The sequence below is a fragment of the Antennarius striatus genome, chromosome 12 (genome assembly GCF_040054535.1).
Source record: "Antennarius striatus isolate MH-2024 chromosome 12, ASM4005453v1, whole genome shotgun sequence".
Lineage (NCBI taxonomy): Eukaryota > Metazoa > Chordata > Actinopteri > Lophiiformes > Antennariidae > Antennarius > Antennarius striatus.
Window position 1 is genome coordinate 2,269,117 of NC_090787.1, and position 20,247 is coordinate 2,289,363.

Consider the following 20,247-nt stretch of genomic DNA (forward strand, 5'->3'; position numbering starts at 1 on the left):
CACACCTGATTCTGGATCAGATTCCTGAACTGGATCACAAATAGAGGCAGAACATCTTCCTGTCCGGGCAAAGGATCATAATGACACAAGCCCAAAGCTTTCAGCAATAATAATAAGAAATGTCCGGCTCCCTTTTCATTGTTTTTACAGGAGATCTTTGTGATTATTGATTATTGTTTATGATTATTGATTATTGATTATTGCGCATGTGGTTCACTGCTGATTAAACCGTTTTTGTTCTCTCTAACTCGACTCAAGAGAAAAACACCGTTTAAACTCTGAATGCCTGTCATCCAGTCCCTTTACACACACCACAAAGTGTTTCCTGATGGATGAATCTCCGTTATTCTCTGTCGGGGATGAGGGTTCACATTCCACGAGTGACACCAATTAGAAAACCGACGCAGCAGCGTGACGCTCACAAATGTCTTTTGATCATCGCAACAAAAGGCCAAATATTTAGTTAGAGAATGTCGGTGTGTGTGTGTGTGTGTGTGTGTGTGTGTGTGTGTGTGTGTGTGTGTGTGTGTGTGTGTGTGTGTGTGTGCGTGCGTGCATACGTGCGCGCAGCCTTTGGGTGTACAGACATTCTAATCTGAGTCTAACCCTAACCCTCCTCGGCGGAGGTAATAAAATCCAGCCCGTGTTTAAAAGGCTCCATGAAAATTTCATTTTTGTTGGTATATTATTATTGTAATGCTTAATATGTTGTTAAAATTTCACAAACTATTTCTGAAATTCGATACCCAAACCAACCAGCATCAGTAAAGACTGAAGCGACCCAGAATCCACGAGGATTCATCTGAGAATAAACATTCGAATTTATCCACAGCCACAAAAAGTGAGCAACATCTTCTCACGATCATTTTATAATCTTTTATCCATATTCCACCGGTGTGTACTTCCCAGCAGGTTTATTACATCTTTAGGAATTTGATGCGTTCGGCGCGGTTCTGTGCGCGTACTCGTGGATTGTTTTTTGTTTTTTTCTTCCCCCCTGGCCGGTTTGGGATTTGCTGCTCAGTGACATGCCCCCCCCCCCCCCCCCCCCCCCCCCCCCCCCCACCCGGCTCCTTATAGCCCCGGGCTGCAGGAATCCCGGACGAGTGGTACGGACGTCACCGACGGAGAGCGCAAACCCGGCGCGGAGCGTTCCGCTTTAAACACCGTCTCATGACCGAGGAGGACCGAACCACAGCCTGACAGCCCCCCGGGACAGAGGAGGACCGAACCACAGCCTGACAGCCCCCCGGGACAGAGGAGGACCGAACCACAGCCTGACAGCCCCCCGGGACAGAGGAGGACCGAACCACAGCCTGACAGCCCCCCGGGACAGAGGAGGACCGAACCACAGCCTGGGGGAGGACAGGACGCTGCGCACCTGCAGAGACTCCGCAGATGGTTTGAACAGCTGGACACAGAAGGACACTCCCTCACCTGTCCGCAGGTAAGACCCGCAGCGGCACCGGAGCAGCTAAAGTTTTAAAGCCAACTGGATCATATTTGAAACAGTTGGGCTGTTTCTTCCTGAACAACCTAAAGCAGACAGTCAGACGCATGTACCTGCATTCTGCATGCTGAAAAATTCCAGATTGAGCAAAAATTAATGCAAATTAAAACTCACATGTAAAAAAAAAAAACGACAGGTTCCCTATTTTCCAAAAAATAAATTTGGCAATTATTTAATAGATCAGGATATAATGGGTTAAAGGGACGAAGGCCAATCCTTGAGTCAAATCACTGAGTCTTTACAGTGTCCCTGTAACTCATAGTAATGCTGTCAGTTATCTTATAATGAGAAAGCAGCTGCTTTGACATCTACATCCCATAATCCTGATGTCGACATGAGACTTTTCTGATTTTGCTTTGAATAAAATAAAGGATTTAGGAGGTATTTTCAGGAATGAGTCAAATGAACATTTCACCATTAATAAAATGAGGTTTATTCAAATTTTGATCACGGATGTAAAAATCCTAACATTATGAGAGTTAAAGTTTCCTGTTTTCACTTTTCTTCTGTCTCCCCAGGACTCAGATTTGTGGGTTCCCATCTCTCCGTGTGGATCCGTCCCCTCCCGTGGGAGGAGATGCGCCGCCCGCCGATGTCGTCGCTCTTCCTCTGCCTCTGGTTGGTGGAGAGGAGCCACTGTAGCAGCAGCCTTCAGGACAGCATGGAGGAGCTCCACAGCAGGTTGGCCGTCAGCCTCTACCAGACCCTCACGGAGACGGAGAACCACTCCAACCTGATCGTGTCGCCGGTCAGCGTCTCCACGTCTCTGGGGCTTCTGCAGCTCGGCGCCAGGGGCAACACGTTGGCTCAGCTGCAGGAAACGCTGGGATACGACGTGAACGGTACGATGGGTTCCAGGCTGCTGACGCGGACGTGAACACGGTCTCGCTGGCTGCTCCTCCTGGTGCCAGAGGGAGGCTGAGGAGGTGGTTGGTGGCCCTCAGTGCCGGTGGTACCAGGTGGCGTGGAGCGGTGCTGCTGCTGCTGCTGGCCCTCAGAGCACAGTGGTGTCTGGAGCCATAATACCTGCCTCCACACCAGCTCTAATCTCATTAACCACTCCTGCAGCTCGGCCCCGGGGTCGAGAGGTCAGGCTGTTTAATTACCCACAAAATGAGAGCAGGAGCTGCCGGTTCTCTTCCCTCCGTGATGTGAACTCACCAGTCCTCACGGGGGGAGAGGAATGATGCCCGTGTGTCAGGACGGCTCCACAGTTCCTGTCAGGGACAAATGGAAGGCTGGCCTCAGTTCAAACATCACAATCACATGTGATGAAATGAAATCTGACTGTTTTGTCCATAAATGTTAAGTACAGATAATCTGAGGTCATGTCAGTGTCTTTAAACTGGACTGTTTTGTTCAAGCAGAAGGTCAACACTATTAAAGTTATTGAATTTAAAGGATGTGTGATGGCAAAAAGTCAGTCTGTTCGTGATTCGTTCAGCACTGCTGCACAGAAAGACAGCGTCATTACACAGAAAGCACACAATTATAGTGATCGCTGCTATTACAAACGATTGCATTCAGTTCTGGTAATTTTGTTAAATGATAAATGATAAACGTCTCTGCAGAGAAACAGTCGAGTGAAAACTCAAACTAACGGCTGTGAATGGACTTACTGTGAAAACAGGCTGGAGGTGGTTGAGCTGAATCCCTTCAAGTGATGTTTCTCCTGTTGTGTTGATCTTTTGAGACTTCCCTGAAGCACCCCCCCCCTTTGATAAACGTCCTGCACCTCATATCGACCCCCCCGTCTGACCTGCCCTCCTTGTTTGCCTGCAGATGCCCACGTCCAGCAGGTCCTGCTGCGTTCACAGGGCGCCGTGGGCAACACCAGCCAGGGGATGCTGCTGCGCCAGACCTGCACCTTGTTTGTAGAGAGCGGCGTCCAGCTCCTGACCGAATTCATCCAACGTGCAGCAGCCTGGACCAACGCCAGCGTGGTCCGAACCAACGTCAGCCAGGACAGCCTCGGTGGCAGCCCGGAGGGGGCAGGAAACACCCCGAGTAAGAGCTGCCACCAGCAGCCAGAGCTCCACTCGTCGGTGTGTCAGTTCCATCTAAACGCTGCTCTTTCCTGGTTTCCTGTCAGACGACTCGTGGCGTCTCCAGGCGGGAGGGAGCAGCGGGGAGTTGTCGGGTTCTGGCGAGGCCCAGTCGGAAACCCTGTGGGGGAACCGGCGGCTGCAGATGGCGCTGGTGAACACGGTGGCCTTCCGGGGCGTCTGGCAGAAACAGTTCCTGTTCACCAACACCCTGAACCTGCCCTTCGTCCTGTCTGACGGCAGCGCCATCAAGGTGCCCATGATGTATCAGGCCACAGAGGTCAGCTTTGGTAAGAGACATTTGTTTGTGTTGGAGACGAAAAGATGAAACCATTAGTTACCAAATTCATTTGTAGAAAGTCTTGATTTTGTAGAATCGGTCGCTCTTCCTGGCAGGTCAGTTCAGGACGGCGTCAGACCAGCGTTACACGGTGTTGGAGCTGCCGTACTCGGGCCGATCCCTGAGCCTTCAGGTGGTCCTGCCCAGCGAGAGGAAGACCCCGCTGTCCTCCCTGGAGTCCCAGCTCACCGCTCGTCAGCTGGCCTCCTGGGCCGCCGGCCTGCGCAGAACCAAGATGGACATCTTCCTACCCAGGTGAGCATGGTGCACCCTGTCGCAGACCCTTCAGAGCCGGACGACAAGAATGGTTTAGTTTTTGTTTCAGCAGGAGGAAGATGACGGTCAAACATTTCCTGTCTGGTCTCCACAGGTTCAGAATGCAGAACAAGTTCAACCTGAGGTCAGCGCTTCCCGCCATGGGCATCAGCGACGCCTTCAACCCAACGGCAGCTGAATTCTCTGGAATGTCAGGTGATTAAATTGTGTCATTAGAAATTGAACCCGTTCCCAAGTCAAGTCCTGACAGACCGAGCCACCGCTGTCCCTTAAAAGTGAGCGTCACGAACAGGATTCGAACCTGTGCGGGGAAACCCCATTGGATTTCGAGTCCAACGCCTTAACCTCTCGGCCACCGTGACTCCGTGGAGGAGCAGAGTTTACCTGATCTGTGACATTTCTGAGAAACACCCTGTCTGGTTCAGTGTGGGTCCAGTTCCTTCACTTGGATCCACATTTAAATAAGTTGTTTTGTGGTCCATGTTTGAATGGTTTTTGTAAAAACGTTTGTTTTGTTTTTTGGTGATCGTGGTTTGAAACCTACCCAAACACACCCTCCTTCATGTAGGAAAGAAACTCTAGGGGTGGATCTTGGTTGAAACTCTTGTAATCCACCAGGTTTTCCCAGAATAAACCTCCACAAAATAAAAGAATCTGATTCAAGGTCAGATTAGAATTAGCATGACAAACCATCTGGGCTGATAGTTTGTTTCCTCCTGCAGTGAAGGAGAGTCTTTATGTGTCTGATGTCTTCCATGAGGTGAGGATAGACGTCACAGAGGAGGGGACCAAAGCAGCTGCTGCTACAGGTAGGAAATGTCTCTATGATGATGACGGCAGCTGTTTAGAATCAAAATAAAGGATTATGGGATGATAAAATCTTATTTGTGGACCCTCCAGCTATCGTGCTACTCAAACGATCCCGCTCTCCTGTCTTCAAGGCGGATCGGCCGTTCTTATTCCTGCTCCGACAGATGAACACAGGTATCTATGTGACTGTAGACACGGCAGCTCTGATTTGGCGACCCCTAGTGGACACATGTGCGAAAGGCTTGACCTCTTCCTTTGTGTGTTGTCTGTTCCAGGATCCATCTTGTTCATGGGTAGAGTGATGAACCCAGCAGATCAAGCACCCTGAGACCCAAACACCTCACACACACACACACACACACACACACACACACACACACACACACACACACACACACACACAAACCCACTCCACCAGCCCCGATCTCACTACTGGTATTTATTAGTGGACCGAACGGAGGGTCCACAGACACTTCAGGAAGAGGGACAATATTTTTTGTACATGTCTGTAAATAAACTTTTAATACGTGTTTTTGCACTCAGGATGTTTTGATCCTTTCTTTTACTGTTGGAAATAAAAAAAGAATCCTCCAAAATATCAGTAAAATGAGAACCAAAATGGACAAAAACCACAACTGGAGTCACATCTGTACAGAACACTTTATTTACATGGCCCTTCACAGTGTAAAATAGAAACTTTATTCATGGAAATACTTACAAAAAGGCCGTTTTCCACTGGACATTCTCTTTAAATAGTACTCTAGGGTTATTTACATCTTTACAGTGTATTCAAAATACTATTTTGGTAGCAGCCTCTTCACAAACACAGACAAGTATGGCAGACTTTGGTCCCAGTCCAAGGAGGGAGGGAACAGAAGAGGGCTGCCCTCTGAATCACAAATCAACTCTTGAACTCTAGACCTTCAGATTCAGACCGTTTGTGTACGCGTGAAAAATATCTGACAGGTCTGGCAACAACAACAAAAAAAAATCCTGCAACTAAAACTTCTTTTCTTTTCAATTACATTAAATAAACATTCCAAAGTTTACTCAAGTGCATCGACGTTTAGAGACAAGAAGTTGGTTTGAGATTGAAGGCGGGGGGAGGAGTTCATCAACACTCCAGGACAACAGATTGTGTTGTCAGCTGATTCAGACTAAAATAAAGATCAAAATGGGGGAAGGGTGTTCCATGTTATTGCTGATTATGATGCATTAGTGTTGGAGTAGTTCCTGAGCTTGTTGTCCCTGTATTTTCACCAATGATGTGTTAATCATTCAGCTTTATTTTGCCGTTTCTGAAAACCTGCATTGCAAAATGCAGAATTTATCATCTCAAGGCAAAATTGACAACTTGATTGATTTGTTTCCCCCCAAGACGCCACAAGTTATTTATTCATAATTTACAACTCGATGCTAATTATCAGTCTGGTTGCTGAATCGCGAGAGGAGAATGATTTGAACTGAACCACAAGCCGATGACCAAGTCGTGACTCGGGGGTCGGTCGTATGATTTTAAGCGAACAGCAGTGGACTTCTTCAGTTATTGGAGTGTAGAAAGTTTTCATCAGTCAAAAACGGAACAAAAGACTCCCGCGCGACGCAACGTACGAAACACAGCGAGGGGAAAAATGAGTGGATGAGAAGGCATGAGGGAGGAGAAATGTTTTGTGAGCATATCTACTGGATCCTGTTTGACCCTGAGTTGACTGAAAGCGCACGCACGCACACACACGCACACGCACACAGACACCCTCAACCCCTTCTTCCACCGTCAGTCGCGTCATTGCATACAAACCGCGATTAAACGCGACATCCGGCTGTGCTCAAAAGTCCTGCAGTTCCTACAGACCTCGACCTCACCTTCAGCGATGACTTCTGTCGTCACGCTCTCGTTTGGATGGTTGGGAAAAGCCCTCCCTGTGTGTGCAAAACAATACAACCATCGATGCAGAGATGACGAAGAGAGGTGATGGTTTGAGGGCCGGACGCAGCCTCGTCTCCTCTGGGAGGAGTCGGTTTCAGTTCCTGTGAGTTGGGAGTGGGAATGAACTCGTCTCAGAACGTGTCCACGTGGTTCATGTTTCCGGATCTGCAGTGGATCTCCTCGATGAAGGTTTCCAGCTGCTCGATGAGAACGCGTTTCTTGAACCTTTGGATAGATGGAACCAAACATTACAGTTTGTCTGCGTTTAAAGGAGTTTCTAGAGCACGTGTGTGAAACTCAAGGCTCGGGGGCCAAATACGGCCCACCACAACATTTTATGTGGCCCACGAGGGCATAAAAGGTCAGGGTGTCTAAAAATAAAAAGTGTGTTTTGACCAAAACTACATTTCCCACAATGCAGTAATTATGGATTCATGTTACGAGAGAGAAACAAACATATTTTTCTGTGTAACTGTAATGTTTGTAACTTGAATAAGTAGTAAATTAAGTTATTTAACATTAAGGAGAAGTTACATTTATTTTACATTACATTGAGTTACATTTAGTTACACTTCTAAGTTACATTTGACCCTCTGATTACAGCCATTATGCTGATTTGTTTGACACCCCTGCTCTAGAGACTCATGATGACATCAGAGGGGGGCTGAACTCCTTACCTGGATGCCTCTTTGATGATGTTCTGGACGAAGATGATCCGGGTGTCCAGAGTGCCCTGGATCTCCTTCAGGAGGAGGAAAATCCTCCCAAAGTCTGGAAACAGGAAGTGAATGTTAACCGTATTGCTGAAACAAGTGTCAGTCACTACATTAGTAGCTTTAGCATCTTTAGCATCAACACCCAGCCCAGTCTGGAAGCTGCTGCTGACGCCGGTCACTCACGTCTGCCCGGCTTCCTGATCTCCTTCACGATGAGCGCCTTCAGCTCGTTGTTGACCTTCGTCGTCTCGGTGTGAATGTGCTTTTTCAGAGCCGCCGGCGACAGGTAGCGAGGCGCCTGCTCGTCCGCCAGCACCATCTCCACTCCTCCCTCGCAGCCCGGCGGCAGCTCGCCCGCCTGGTGGCGCCCGTTCTCCTCCTGGTCGCGGTGCTGGAGGTCGTGCGGGTCGGAGTCCGTGTGGTTCTCCTGGTGGTCGGTCGGCCCGGACGGGTGGTCCGACTCGAAGTCCGAGCCGCCGTCTGAACAGTAGTGGTTCTGGTCCAGGTGGTTAATGATCAGGTCCGGTTCAGGCGCTCCATCGTTCAGGTCCATGTCTGCAGATTCAGAGGTGTGATATGAGTGGGGGTCGTGTCCGTCTACCCATCAAGAACACAGCCCTCTGTCCTTCGGACCTCTAGTAAGAAATCTGACCTGCTGTTGGTCGAGGGCTGGCAGGCGGCGTTACCGGAGGGGTGTAGGCTCTCCCCAGACGGAGCAGAGGCGACATGCAGCGCCGTCTCTTGGGTCCACCTCCCGGCATGTTGTTGCTCTCTCCTGGTCTCTTCCCTTTGTTCTGGGGGCCTGTCACAAACTCATCCGCCTCGTCGATCATCATGCCCTGGGAGAGGAGAGGGAACGCGGTCCAACAGAATGTCTCTCCATAATTTAAGCTGTCGGTTTAAATTAGGACTCACCTTCTTGTCTAGTTTGAAGGGGTTGCCGAACGTGTGCAGGCGTTTCGGCTGCTCGGGGTCTGCGTCTCGAAGGGGTTGAGGAGCAGCTTTGAGGAAGTCTTGGTAGTTGCCCATCTGGGCTATTGGCACGCTGTGGAGCTGGTCTGGACGGGAAGACATGGGAGAATTTGACACTTTCTGCCACTAAAGAGGAAATCCACACCAACACTGAGCTGCTTACCCTCAGAAAACAACCTGTAAAGACAGCAGAACCAGACGTACCTGAGTCCTGTCCTCTGAGATTACACACACTGGTGTTGAACAGGTTCCTCCTCATTCGGCTGAGCTGGTCCAGCAGGTGGCTTCGTGGGATGTCGTAAGGATTCCTAAAGGTCAGCGGCTTCAGGCCCTGGGCAGGATAAGAAACAGATGGGACGGGATCGGGAGGGGAAACTGGTTTGAATACGATTCCCTTCAAAGAAACTCAATAAAACATCTTGATAAATACATCAGATTGATCATCGGACGACGAGCGAGGGAGGCGGAGAAAATCCGAGGAACTTCCAAGCGTACCTTGTTGAGCAGCGCCAAATGAAAGCCCTGGAACTCTTTGGGGTTGAGCTCCAGGGGCAGCGTGGGGGCGTCCCCCGTGAGGCTCTGCAGCTGCTGGATGAAGTCCCTCCGCTGGGTCAGAGAGATCCCTCCCCCCCGCCAGCGCACCTTGATGCCGGACTCGGGTGCAAGCTTCTTACCGATGGAGGCGATAAGGCGGTCGTACTCGATCTTTGACTGGACAAGAAACCAAATTGGTTTTTTAATTAAACTCATATATTTATACAGACTATATGAACTGTTTATCCAGGTGCTGCATCCCTACTGACCTGTTGGCTGAGCTTCTTCAGGTAGGAGACCACGCTGTAGCTCAGGCCGTACTCCATGTTGTCGGCCAGTAGGTTCGGTGCTCCCATGATTCTCAGAGCTTTACGGAGGGACTGTTGAAAGAGAACCGAAATAAAACCGGATCTTTTATGCCAAATAGCTTTAAAAAAAAAACAGCTGAAGAAAATCTCAAGTCCACTGACCCCGATGTAATAGGGAGGCATGGTCTTCAGGTAGTTCTCAAACGACTGCCGCCATTTGATGGTGGGCTTGAATTTGTGCACTTTTATCAAGTCGTCTGCAATAATCAAGAGAGAAACAATCATAGGTTTGTATAGAGGGGTACTGATGTCACAGGAAGACACAGGGAAACTAAAAAAACTATCAGAAGGTCAAACGTGACGCGGATCCGTCGGTCTTACCCAGAAGAGGCAGAAGCACGGGGTAATTGTAGGGCATCACAAACAAGTTGACACAGTTCAGAGCCGTGCTGGCTTTTAGGTAGCCGAACGGTTGGCCGAGGTCGCTGTATTTGGCACTGTTACACACAAACACCTGAGAGACGAGGAGAACAGGTAAACATTGGATGCAGTCCTTTACGTCGATCTGTAGCCTTGAGCCATGCTAACGCGTTAGCGTCACTGGCATTGGGAACATTGATATCACAAGCCTTTTAGCCTAGCCTAGCCTAGCCTAGACCCAACCCTACCTGCCAGCAGGTGTGCGGGGACTTCCTCTCCAGGATGTATTGCGTGAGCGGCGAAGGCTCCAGTTCGTACTTGTCGAATGGCACCTTGTCTATCACCATGGGCTCCGCATCCAGACAGGAGAAACGGACGTGGGGGTGGGCGGAGCGTGGGGGCTGGGCGGGGCACAAAGCAGGAAGTAAATACTGTCAGAATCCATGTGGTGCGACATTTGACGGTCTGTACTAACACTGAATCACGCTAAAGGAAAAAAAAAAACGCGTGCTGACAACGACGTTGATAACTCGCAAAGTTCTGATGACATTAAAAAGGATAGAAGATGTATTAATATTAATCATAAACACTAGTGTTGTGTTTCCTGCTTTGTTTTGTTTTGAAACATTTTTTAAAAGATCAAGTCTTAAACTTTTCATCCCTTGTCATGGATTCAATATTTAAGACACCATTTGAGTGTTTCCTTGTAGAATATCTTAATTTACCAGCGTCGGAGAGTTCTGGTCGGGCCAGAAGGCCTCGGGGATGGGCCAGTGTCCGATCGGGACGCCGGTTTTAGGGTTGGGTCGTACATAAATCAGCTTGTGACAACAATGCCAGGGCTGCGGACCCGACTTCTGAGCCTCAGCAGGAGCGTCTGGAGACAGAGGACAAAGGAAGCCGACTTCAAACGCAAAACCAACAGTTAGACCAGAGGAGGTTCAGGGAGCACAACAATTTGAAGGTGTGGTTTAACAAGATGTAAACAGAGTCTTACCCTCCAGCGGAGGGGGGTCCGGCCCGGTCTTCTCAAAGTTGATCACCACTCCACTCTGGATCTTCTGCACCAGGGACTCCAGGCACTGGTTCAACATCCGCTGGGAGAACACGCTGTAGGACCGCCCTGCAACACCGATCCCCATCACAAACACTGAATCACATCTCACGGCTGAAATCTGTTCCAAGTTTCAACAGCTTTTAAGGCCTCGTGTGGGATTTAGTGGCCTCCAGTGGCCACGGATTGAATTGAGTTTCAAGCGAACACACAAAAATGAAAACATTATTATAAATATTCTATTCTTTTTTTTGCTCCCATTTCCACAAAACTGGACCAAATTGAAAGCCTCCCTCTGACTGAATCCTGTGTGTGTTATCCGAGGACTCAACCGACCCAGAATGAAGGAAGATCAGCGCCGACCTGGAGCATCTTTATTTTGATAACAACCTGAAGGTTCCACGTGTTGCTTATTTCATGAAAAACGATGAATGACTCCAGCTGTACAACCAGGATGAAACTAGATCCAAAGAACGGGCCGCATTCAAAACCATTAATCGATCAATTATCCTTAAAGCCAAATTTAAAACACTGCGAGTGCACTGTGCTCACTTTTACCATCTAATTTCTCCACGCCTTGCAGAACTCATATAACCATTTTAGAAAAAGCTGCACGAAGCGCGGCTTTAAATCTCTGATCCTGCTTCAGCTTCTTTCTCAAAGGTCGCGTGAAACACACATCCTGTTTCGCAGCACTACGGCTGATTTGTTTCGTTCAGCCTTCCAACTTCACCTTGGATGACCTTGCCGTGCACCCATTCACCGGCTCGTTTCAATAAGCTGCTGCATTGTGTCACGTCCACCATCAGCAGTAACGGATAGGCTTGCGTGTTGTGTGGACCCGCGGCCACAATGGGGCTCCGCATTCAGCCTCGCCGGCTATGGCGTGCTCTGTCCTCTGTGTGTGTGTGTGTTATCAAGCTTTAGAAATTAGCATCATCATCCTTTCAGTTGCTTCCACAAGCAAAAAGAATGAGGTCTAAGACATCCACTTGTAGAAGTCTACTTCTACAAGTGGATGCCATTTAAAAAAACACCAAAAAAGTTTGTTTTATTCCACAGCCGGAGGCTCAGCTCGCTTCATCAGCAATTACTCCTGAAGAGCGTTTGAGCAGCGCTCTTAACCCCTCAGCGATAGCTCCGGCAGACGTGGTTAAATCCAGATGATTCTGTGTTTGTACTGGGTTCAGGTCCCCGGCTGGTGAAGCTGTGAACTCAGGTCGGTCTGAACGCCAAGCTGGGCGGCGCTGAGACGGCGCTCGGGGTAAACGTTCTGTCTGTGACTCAGTTCTTCCCCTCGTAAACACACACACAGGACAATAACACACCTTACAGATTGTTCCCCTTTTCTCTTTGTAATGACAGGCAGGAGTCATCGGCTGACCCACAGAATACACTCATGAAAAACCTTTGGATGTGTCCAAACACGTCCCATCAGGCAGCGGTTCGTCACCAACGTAACGATAATCATCAGAACCGAGTCAGAATATTCCTCTCTATGAATTTCAGGCACGTTCAGGAAAATTCAGCAACGGTTTTAGTTTCTTTCTGGTGTAAGAAAGAAACTAAACAATAGTCAAAAAAAAAAAAAAATCAGAAAGACATTCACCAAAAACTGCTGGCTCCTACAATTCCCACAATGCAACTCAATAATACATCTGACTCAGTCTTCTGGACTGAACTTGCTCTGACTCCACACACAAATCAGACCACATCCAACCCCCACCTCCTCCTCCTCCTCCTCCTCCCAGGTGCACTTACCTCCAGTGACTTCACACATGGGGGTGATGGGGGAGTCGTCAGGCGGGACGCCGCCGAGGGGCTCGGGCTCCACCGACGCGCTGCCGGTGATGCGCAGCACCAGAGCGAACAGACGCTGGTCCCAGCGGAAAGGCTCCTTGGTCAGCTCGCTCCCCGGCAGGGGGGTGGTCAGGGGCAGGTGGAGCTGGGGGGGGGGGGAGAAAACACGTCAACCAACGCTGCAGGAGGTTTTCCTGGATTGATTCACAAAAAAATAAAATAAAACGACACCAGAACCGTAAAATGTTGTGCAGCGTGGAAGATGGGTGATAAAGCAACAACTTAATGCTTCCAGACATTAAATAAGACGCTCCCTGCTAAATGAAGCGCTACTAAAAGATTTAAGATAGCGCCGACACATCGTCGCTGAATATTTATATCCATTTACATAAGATTTCGTTCAACATTTTTAACCGGCACGGATTTTTAAATAGCTTGAAGACGAGCTGACATTAACGTCAAATACCCTCAACAAATATTGGAAATAAAAGAAGATAAACTGTTTCTGCAGAAGTCAAGTCGCTGCTGTGTGATTTCTGGCGACCAAAATCCTTGACATGCGTTCCGGCTCACCTCGTCCTGGACTCCGCTGCTGCTGGTCAACTTGTTGCCGTCGCTGATGGCGATGATGATGGCAGGCTCGAGGAAAAAGGGATTCCTTCCCTGTGAGGATAAAACAAAAAAGAAAACCACAAGACATAAACAAGTCAAACTGAACAGGGTCCAATGTGTTTATAGAAGCCAAGAGAAAAATCTATACTGGAGTATTTATAGCCGTTCAAAAGAGTACAGATAGTGTATCGTTATATAGATAACTTCCAGGGGATCTATTTTAAGCCGGTGAGTGTGCAATAATAAAAAAATGTGACTACATCCACAGTGGAGCCGGGAATCGGTTCGTATCTGCCCTGAAGGTTCACTCTGTTCCAGAGCATCAATCTGCAAACACACTATATTTCAAGACAGAAATAAACCTGGAGCCTCCATGCATTGCTGCCATGCATCCCCCTGTGGACGCCCCCCCCCCAAAAAAAACCCCCACCCCCAGTCCAGTCAGCAAAGCAGTCCTCACTGCAGACACTTCTTCTCAGACTCCACCTGTAGGCTGTGATTTCAGCCGATTGATGGATCTCTGAGGCCGAACACCGTTAGACTCCCTGACCGATGAAACAAACCATCTGATGACATCAATCAATCAATCAAACTTTATTTATAAAGCGCTTTTCATACAGTGTGTAGCCCCAAGTGCTTTACATCACACCGACTTCCTCTCCTCTCCTCTTTCTCTGCTCTTAAGGAAAGAGACCCGTGTCTGGATTACCTCACGGCTCTCCCTCCATATTCCTCCCCCACCCCCGGGGGAGAGTCGTCTAAGACGCAACCTGGAGAGCTCTTTGCTGCTGGAGAGAGAGAACAACTCCAGTGCAACATTAACCCCCCCACAGCTAACCCCCCCCCCCCGCTATTGGTCTCATCCCACATCCTACGGATTACCAGTTGAGCACTGGAGAACATGATGATGAAAAATCAAAGTTGGTTTTTCTTTTAATGAATGAAATTGAGAGGGGGGGGGGAATGGAGGCGGCTGAGCTTTGAAATGTGTGTGTAAGTCAGAGCGCTGATGAAAACCGGGTCATGTTTCAAGAACCGCTGCACCAGCAAAGGTTTCAAATAATTGTCAGCGTTCAGAGGAAGTTAATTTCATCGTCGACACGTGTGTCTCATATCCTGTTTCCATCAAATGACTACGGGTAATGATGAGGGACAGTATAGATAAATAGTTTAAATGTGATTTTTAAATCGATAATCACCTGATCAACACCCGATCATTCATTTTATGTTGCAGAGAACTTCTGCTTCCCTTTTGAAAAAAACAAAACCAAAGCTTTCACTTCAAGGAAACGAAAGTTAAAGTATGACAGCTGGGAAGAGACTGAAAACACAAAGTTAAGAAATCAATAAACTAAAAAAAAAAAAAAAAATCGATGACAGATTCAGCCTTTTATTGATTAAAGGTGCAGAAGACTGAAAAAAATGTCAAAATTATGAATAGATTGTTTTAATACTCATTATTTCAAGTGTACAGCAGTGGCCGTTCATTCCGCCATCCACCCCCCCCCCACACACTAATTACCAGTCATTATGTCGGTTATGATGTCAGCGTCAGACGGGACAGCGGGGAGCGTGCCATTTATTTTAAGCCTTTCTTGCTGCTCTGAGATGACACAGGGGACTTGAGCTGGTCGTCGGAGTAAAAATACAACCAGCCTGTCGTTGGAGGTCACCGGCGGGACGGAGCGACCTTGACCCCGAGCGAGTCTGTTTGTGAGCTGATGTTTGATATGCCAGAGTTAATTTATATGAATAATATCTAACGCCTGCATTTCATTTCCAGAGACCACAAAACCTTTGAGTTTGGTCTGCTGGGAGGTGATTTGTGCTTTTGGGTTTTTTTTTACACCCCTGCTGTGTTTCGCTACGCTCCAATAAGACAACAGGGTCAGCTACACCTACCTCCATAAGTTGGAACTCTCACACTCAAACTGGTCTGACCACTTTTTTTTTTTTTGGAACTGGGCCAGTGTTATTGCATTAATTACAGACTGAACAGGGACGCCAGCTTGTCTCGTTGTCGTTCATCTCAGTTAATTTCAGGTGAAAACAAGCATCCAGCTGCGAAGCAGGGCGACCGCAGCGAATCCTCTCGTTCTTGTCTCAAACTGACAAAGTCAGACGGAGCTGTGCAGAACGAAGGAACGGTCTACGAGTCCACATCCTCAAATCCTGAATAAATTTGCAGCAGAATACTGAAGTGGCTTTCATGAGAGATAAAATCTCTATGCTCTTAGTTTGAGTTTGAAAAAAACTCAAGTGTAAAGAAGAGGTATTTCAGTAAAATGTAAAAAAAATAATACACGGCTTAAGAATATGCTTGTAGTCTTTGCATTCACTTAGCGTATCAGAAATAAATCTTATTTTACTGAAAGCTCTGTTTGTTTTTATTTTAAACCTGCTTCAGAGTCATTATTCACCTTAATGGTTATTTAACAAGCTGCACTCATCTTGAGAAGTTTTGATTATTTCCTGCATCCCTGCACGGGTAAAGGATGAGACTGAATACTTTAAACACATCTCAGGATGAGGCAGAAGAAGTTTAGCGAATCTTCTCTTTTCTCTCGTTACAACACTTCTATTGGCAGGAGATGAATCTAAATCTTGAATTAGCTTCGGATAGATGTTTCCTATTTAAAAAAAACTTTACGCACTATTTACCCCCTAAGGCTCCAACAGACTCTCATGGTTTAACCCCCTTGTGGACGTCTAGGGTTTTAATGTGGATGCTCAAATCTATTTATATCTGAAATGACATCACTAAAGGTCACTGAGGTGTTGTGTTTGTGTCGTGACTGAAAGTGCGTGGGGTCACATTATGCAGGTGTTTGATGCTTGTAAGACTGGGGGGGGGTGGGCAGGGGGAATGGGAGGTGGGATGGTGTGTGTGTGTGTGTGTGTGTGTGTGTGGGGTCTGTGGGCACACTCTGTCATAACACTTGGTCACCTGATTTGTTCGCCGCCTCCTCAGTTCTACGTACCTGTCCATAGTTGTCTATCCCCGTCACTAATCTATTGAGATTTAGTAAATCAAAAGCGGTCCTCAAAGACTGGCCGATAGTCGTCAGGCCTGTTGCTTGAAGGTTCCTCAACTCTGTCATGAAGGTGGCGTGGCTCTCCTTCCATCCAGCCTTTATTATTTAAAAAAAAAGAAAAAGAAAAAAAAGAATGAAAAAACCCAGAAAATATATTTTTTTAAAAACACACACACACACACACACACACACACAAAAACAAAAGTATATAACACCCCACTGTTGTGATCACCAGACAACTTCTACACAAGTCAAATAGTTGACAAAAATAAATTCTAGATTAAAATAAAAATAAAATAAAAACCACTTCCTCCATCGTGTCAGTAGTTTGACATCAGTGCAGCCAAAGTTTTTGAATAAATAACAACTGTCAAAGTGTGAAAATGGGTCCAAAGGAGAAAAGTCAGCCCGTCTGTCAGCCCCTCTTCCTCCTCCTCCTCCTCCTCCCTGTATAAATAACACCCAGAGTTCCTTGCTGCTCACACTGAAACAAAATGTCGGCCATGTTTTAAAAGGGGTATGAAAGCTCCTCCTGAAGATTCCTCCCCGACACAATTGATGTAGTGATCACAACGTGGTGGAGCGATGAGGAGGGGGACAAGTCAATGTAAAGCCGGACATGAGCCGGAAACAGACTCTACCTTGATCCCGAACGGAACGTCTTCAAAATTTACCAACATATACCGGTCCCCTCGGCTGGCCGGATCTCTCCCCCTGAGCTGTGGAGATAGAAGAGAATTATTAGCGGCTTTCTATCGAGACGTCGGGCTTGACAGGCGAGCCTGCAGCGGTACAGCGATGATGTGAAGCCGCTCGGGGTCCCCCGATATGAACGCGTCCCGTGGTTACAGTACCTTCATAAAAGTCTCAACAGCGCCTTTTGCTATGTCCAGATAGGTAGTGCCCAGATGGGTGCGCTGGTTCATTGAAGCGGACGTGTCTATCAGAAAAAGTAAAACGGGCATTGTGATGCTAATGACACGTTCTGCATGGACTTGGTGTCAGTTGAACGACCAAAGTCGGAAAAATAATCTTTTGTTCTCCTGCCGCCCGTATCACCCCCCTCGGCTAGCTAGCTAGCCTGCTAACTGTCTCACACATTCTGTCAAAAAAGTGTAAGAATTGTGAGTCTAACGACCCTTTCCGGGCGAACTAAACTAAAAACCTCCAACCCTAGGGGCAGGTTATTGATTCAAGAGGGATTTTGATAATTTTTACAATATTTTGTAAATATTTCTAAGTTTCATAGTAACAAAGTTCCCCCTCATAGTGAGTCCCTGCTTCTCCCTACACTGACTGCGCTGTGTCTTCTCCACTGGTTTTAGTGTAAGCTCCACGCTTGACCACGCCTCCCAAGCGGTCCTTCGGCGTCACGTGTGAGGAATGCTCGCTTCCTATTGGTCATATGAAACCCCTAATCACCATATCCAAATTGGGACGGAGCTGAGTGCCTCCTGCGCATGCTTACTTATCTCAGAGGCAGGAATGCGAGGAAATTATTCTCTACATTGATTATGTGTTTAAGAATGTAATATGTGAAACGATCTGATGTCCATCTGCGCATTAACGTAGACGTTTTAACGCACATTATGTAGAAATGTGTCTTTGTGTCCGGAGAGCTGATTACATAATAGCATTTACTTCATCCTATACACGGGCGTGGGCTACTGTGAGGCATCCCTGAAGACTGGAGGGACAAACTGCATGCAAAGATGGACAAGATCAAACATTAAATAGTGATATGTGAACCCGGGAGCACTCCCGTGGCACTTACAAAAGCCCTCTGTGACAACATGGCAGTTGGTTTTCATGTGATGACCAAATAAAGACAACCGTTTCTGCGAAACGATCTTAAGGAAGACAGGTTAGCTGCAAGGGACTGACATGCGCGCCGCGCACACACACACGCACACACACACACACACACACACACACACACACACACACACACACACCCTGCAGCGCTAAGATGGCCATACTTTGTCTTCCTCTCCCCTTTGTGCAACAAGCTACAAAGTTCGCTAAAATTGGGTCTGCATTTTTTGGTTTAATAATAAGTTAGATTTAAAAAAAAAAAAATTAGGCATATTTGTTTTTATGGCTTCCTGTCAGTCCAATCTGTACACAAACATGTCGCCTATTGAGTCTCAAGTAATTTCTCACACACTTAAAGAATATTTTTAAGTGACCTCCCCCCACGTTACATATCGGTTTAGCTGATTTGAGATTCCACTCCTGACACCACTTAAGCCACTCAGGCAGACATGAACGATTGTGCAATACATTTTGCATAATGTTGCTCCTTGGAAAACATCATCACTTCCGCAAAAATAAGAGGAAACCGTCCGATGGCAATTTGAAGCGATAGCAGAGGGTAGGAAGGTCCATTGCTTCTTGTTTGACAGAGTTCTCTTGGGCAAGACAACAGTGCATTTTCCGGTGTGTCACGGGTAACTTTCAGAATAAGATTATTTATGAAGCGTCTTTAATAGGATTTAAGGCTGTTGTGATGGTGTGCGTTGAGAGCCAAGGGCATAAAGTAACCCAAATTCAGTAAAGTAATTTACTGAAGTACATGTTAAGTTTTTAATAATGATTCCTGAACCTAACAACACTTGAAACTTTTTTGTTTTTCAGATGAGCACGAGTGACCAAGCAGCTTTCACAAGAGTTTGAGTCACCGTCCCACACAAGGACATCTGGAAGGTGTACTGGTCCATGAAGATGAGCATGCCTGTTGCAATCATTTCTGGTGGTAGACAAACCACAACAAAAACATATAACGCTTGCATGTTTTTGTCACTTTTCTTTTTTTCTTGTAATGAATTTAATCAAAAATAATAAACAAAAGTGAATAAAAAGCTAAACCAGTAGCTTTCATTTGATATAAACTACACAAGCAACATTGCAAATAACAATTGTGTTGTATCAAATTTATTTAGAATTCTGGGATGACTGAGTATTTTGATTATGAAATTCATGTTGTATAATATCAGAGAAGAGTTAGTTAATCTTGTACTATATCTGCTGATAATATCTTTATACAATCAATAATTTATATTATAAGGTTTGAGAATTTTATTTCAATGTAGAAAATGTACTACTACTGTACTAAATAATAGAGCGTAGTTCACATAATTGTGCTCCTTTTACTTGCATGGGGTTTGAGGATTTATATTTTCAATGACAATATATTAACTTAACATTTACATTCATACTCAAAATAATTCATTCCCTTGATTAATTAATCTTCTCAAATGTTTTACCATCGGACGAAAAATATATTTTTCTCTATTGATAAATTTGCAGAAACTTTCAAAATCTATCACTTAAATTTTTGCAGATGGATTTTTTTCTCTCGTAGATTTATATTAGTACAATTCTCTATAAAATATCCATAAAATAATTAAAATTCTAATTTTTTTTTATACCATTTTCACTTTTTTTTTAACTTGTTCTTTAAAACCGTTATTTTGAAGTCCAGACAAATTTTGACCGGAAACACTTGTCCAAGCATCTCTTGACATTTGGGAACAACAAGCGATAGGTTACTGGAGTTTATTTCAAGCTACGTGTCGTCTAGTTGAATCTACTGAAGATATAACACAACATTTAAGAACAGAAGAAAGTAGAGTAACTAATATTTAAGAGGGAAAAAATGTCAGCATGAAAAACATGGTGCCAGAGAGACTTTAATATGAAAGTCTTAACCGGAAGTCTATGTTTGAAATATTCTCATGGGTCGTGCGGGAAGTTATCAGAGACAAGTCGGAAAAAAAACTTAAAACTGTTTGTCTTTATTATTAAGCCTAATAAACATCAAAGTAGTTTAAATAATCGTCTATTTATGATAAATCTGACAGTATGTCGGTGCTGTCATGCCTGCTG

The 20,247-nt window shown here is 46.2% G+C and overlaps 2 protein-coding genes and 1 non-coding gene across 3 annotated transcripts; 1 reads left to right on the forward strand and 2 right to left on the reverse strand.

Moving 5' to 3' along the window:
- The first annotated feature begins 1,117 nt into the window (after positions 1 to 1,117).
- Positions 1,118 to 5,485, forward strand: LOC137605106 (probable serpin E3). The gene is made up of 9 exons (XM_068329520.1): positions 1,118 to 1,447; positions 2,029 to 2,352; positions 3,293 to 3,517; positions 3,603 to 3,845; positions 3,952 to 4,150; positions 4,266 to 4,366; positions 4,894 to 4,980; positions 5,072 to 5,155; positions 5,257 to 5,485. The coding sequence occupies exons 2-9, from the start codon at positions 2,088 to 2,090 to the stop codon at positions 5,307 to 5,309; spliced, it is 1,257 nt and encodes a 418-aa protein (XP_068185621.1). The 5' UTR covers positions 1,118 to 1,447; positions 2,029 to 2,087; the 3' UTR covers positions 5,310 to 5,485.
- trnas-cga (transfer RNA serine (anticodon CGA)) lies at positions 4,452 to 4,533 on the reverse strand. Its single transcript has one exon. It is a non-coding gene; the product is annotated as a tRNA-Ser (tRNA).
- Positions 5,486 to 5,629: 144 nt separating the features above from the next.
- On the reverse strand, positions 5,630 to 17,633 carry ints6 (integrator complex subunit 6). The gene is made up of 18 exons (XM_068328985.1): positions 17,214 to 17,633; positions 17,001 to 17,078; positions 16,306 to 16,455; positions 13,286 to 13,375; positions 12,674 to 12,857; positions 10,856 to 10,981; positions 10,584 to 10,735; positions 10,107 to 10,259; positions 9,820 to 9,952; positions 9,601 to 9,695; positions 9,400 to 9,510; positions 9,092 to 9,307; positions 8,801 to 8,927; positions 8,540 to 8,682; positions 8,277 to 8,463; positions 7,808 to 8,179; positions 7,586 to 7,679; positions 5,630 to 7,133 (listed from the first exon to the last, which is right to left on the reverse strand). The coding sequence occupies exons 1-18, from the start codon at positions 17,322 to 17,324 to the stop codon at positions 7,040 to 7,042; spliced, it is 2,616 nt and encodes an 871-aa protein (XP_068185086.1). The 5' UTR covers positions 17,325 to 17,633; the 3' UTR covers positions 5,630 to 7,039.
- Between the last annotated feature and the right edge of the window lie 2,614 nt (positions 17,634 to 20,247).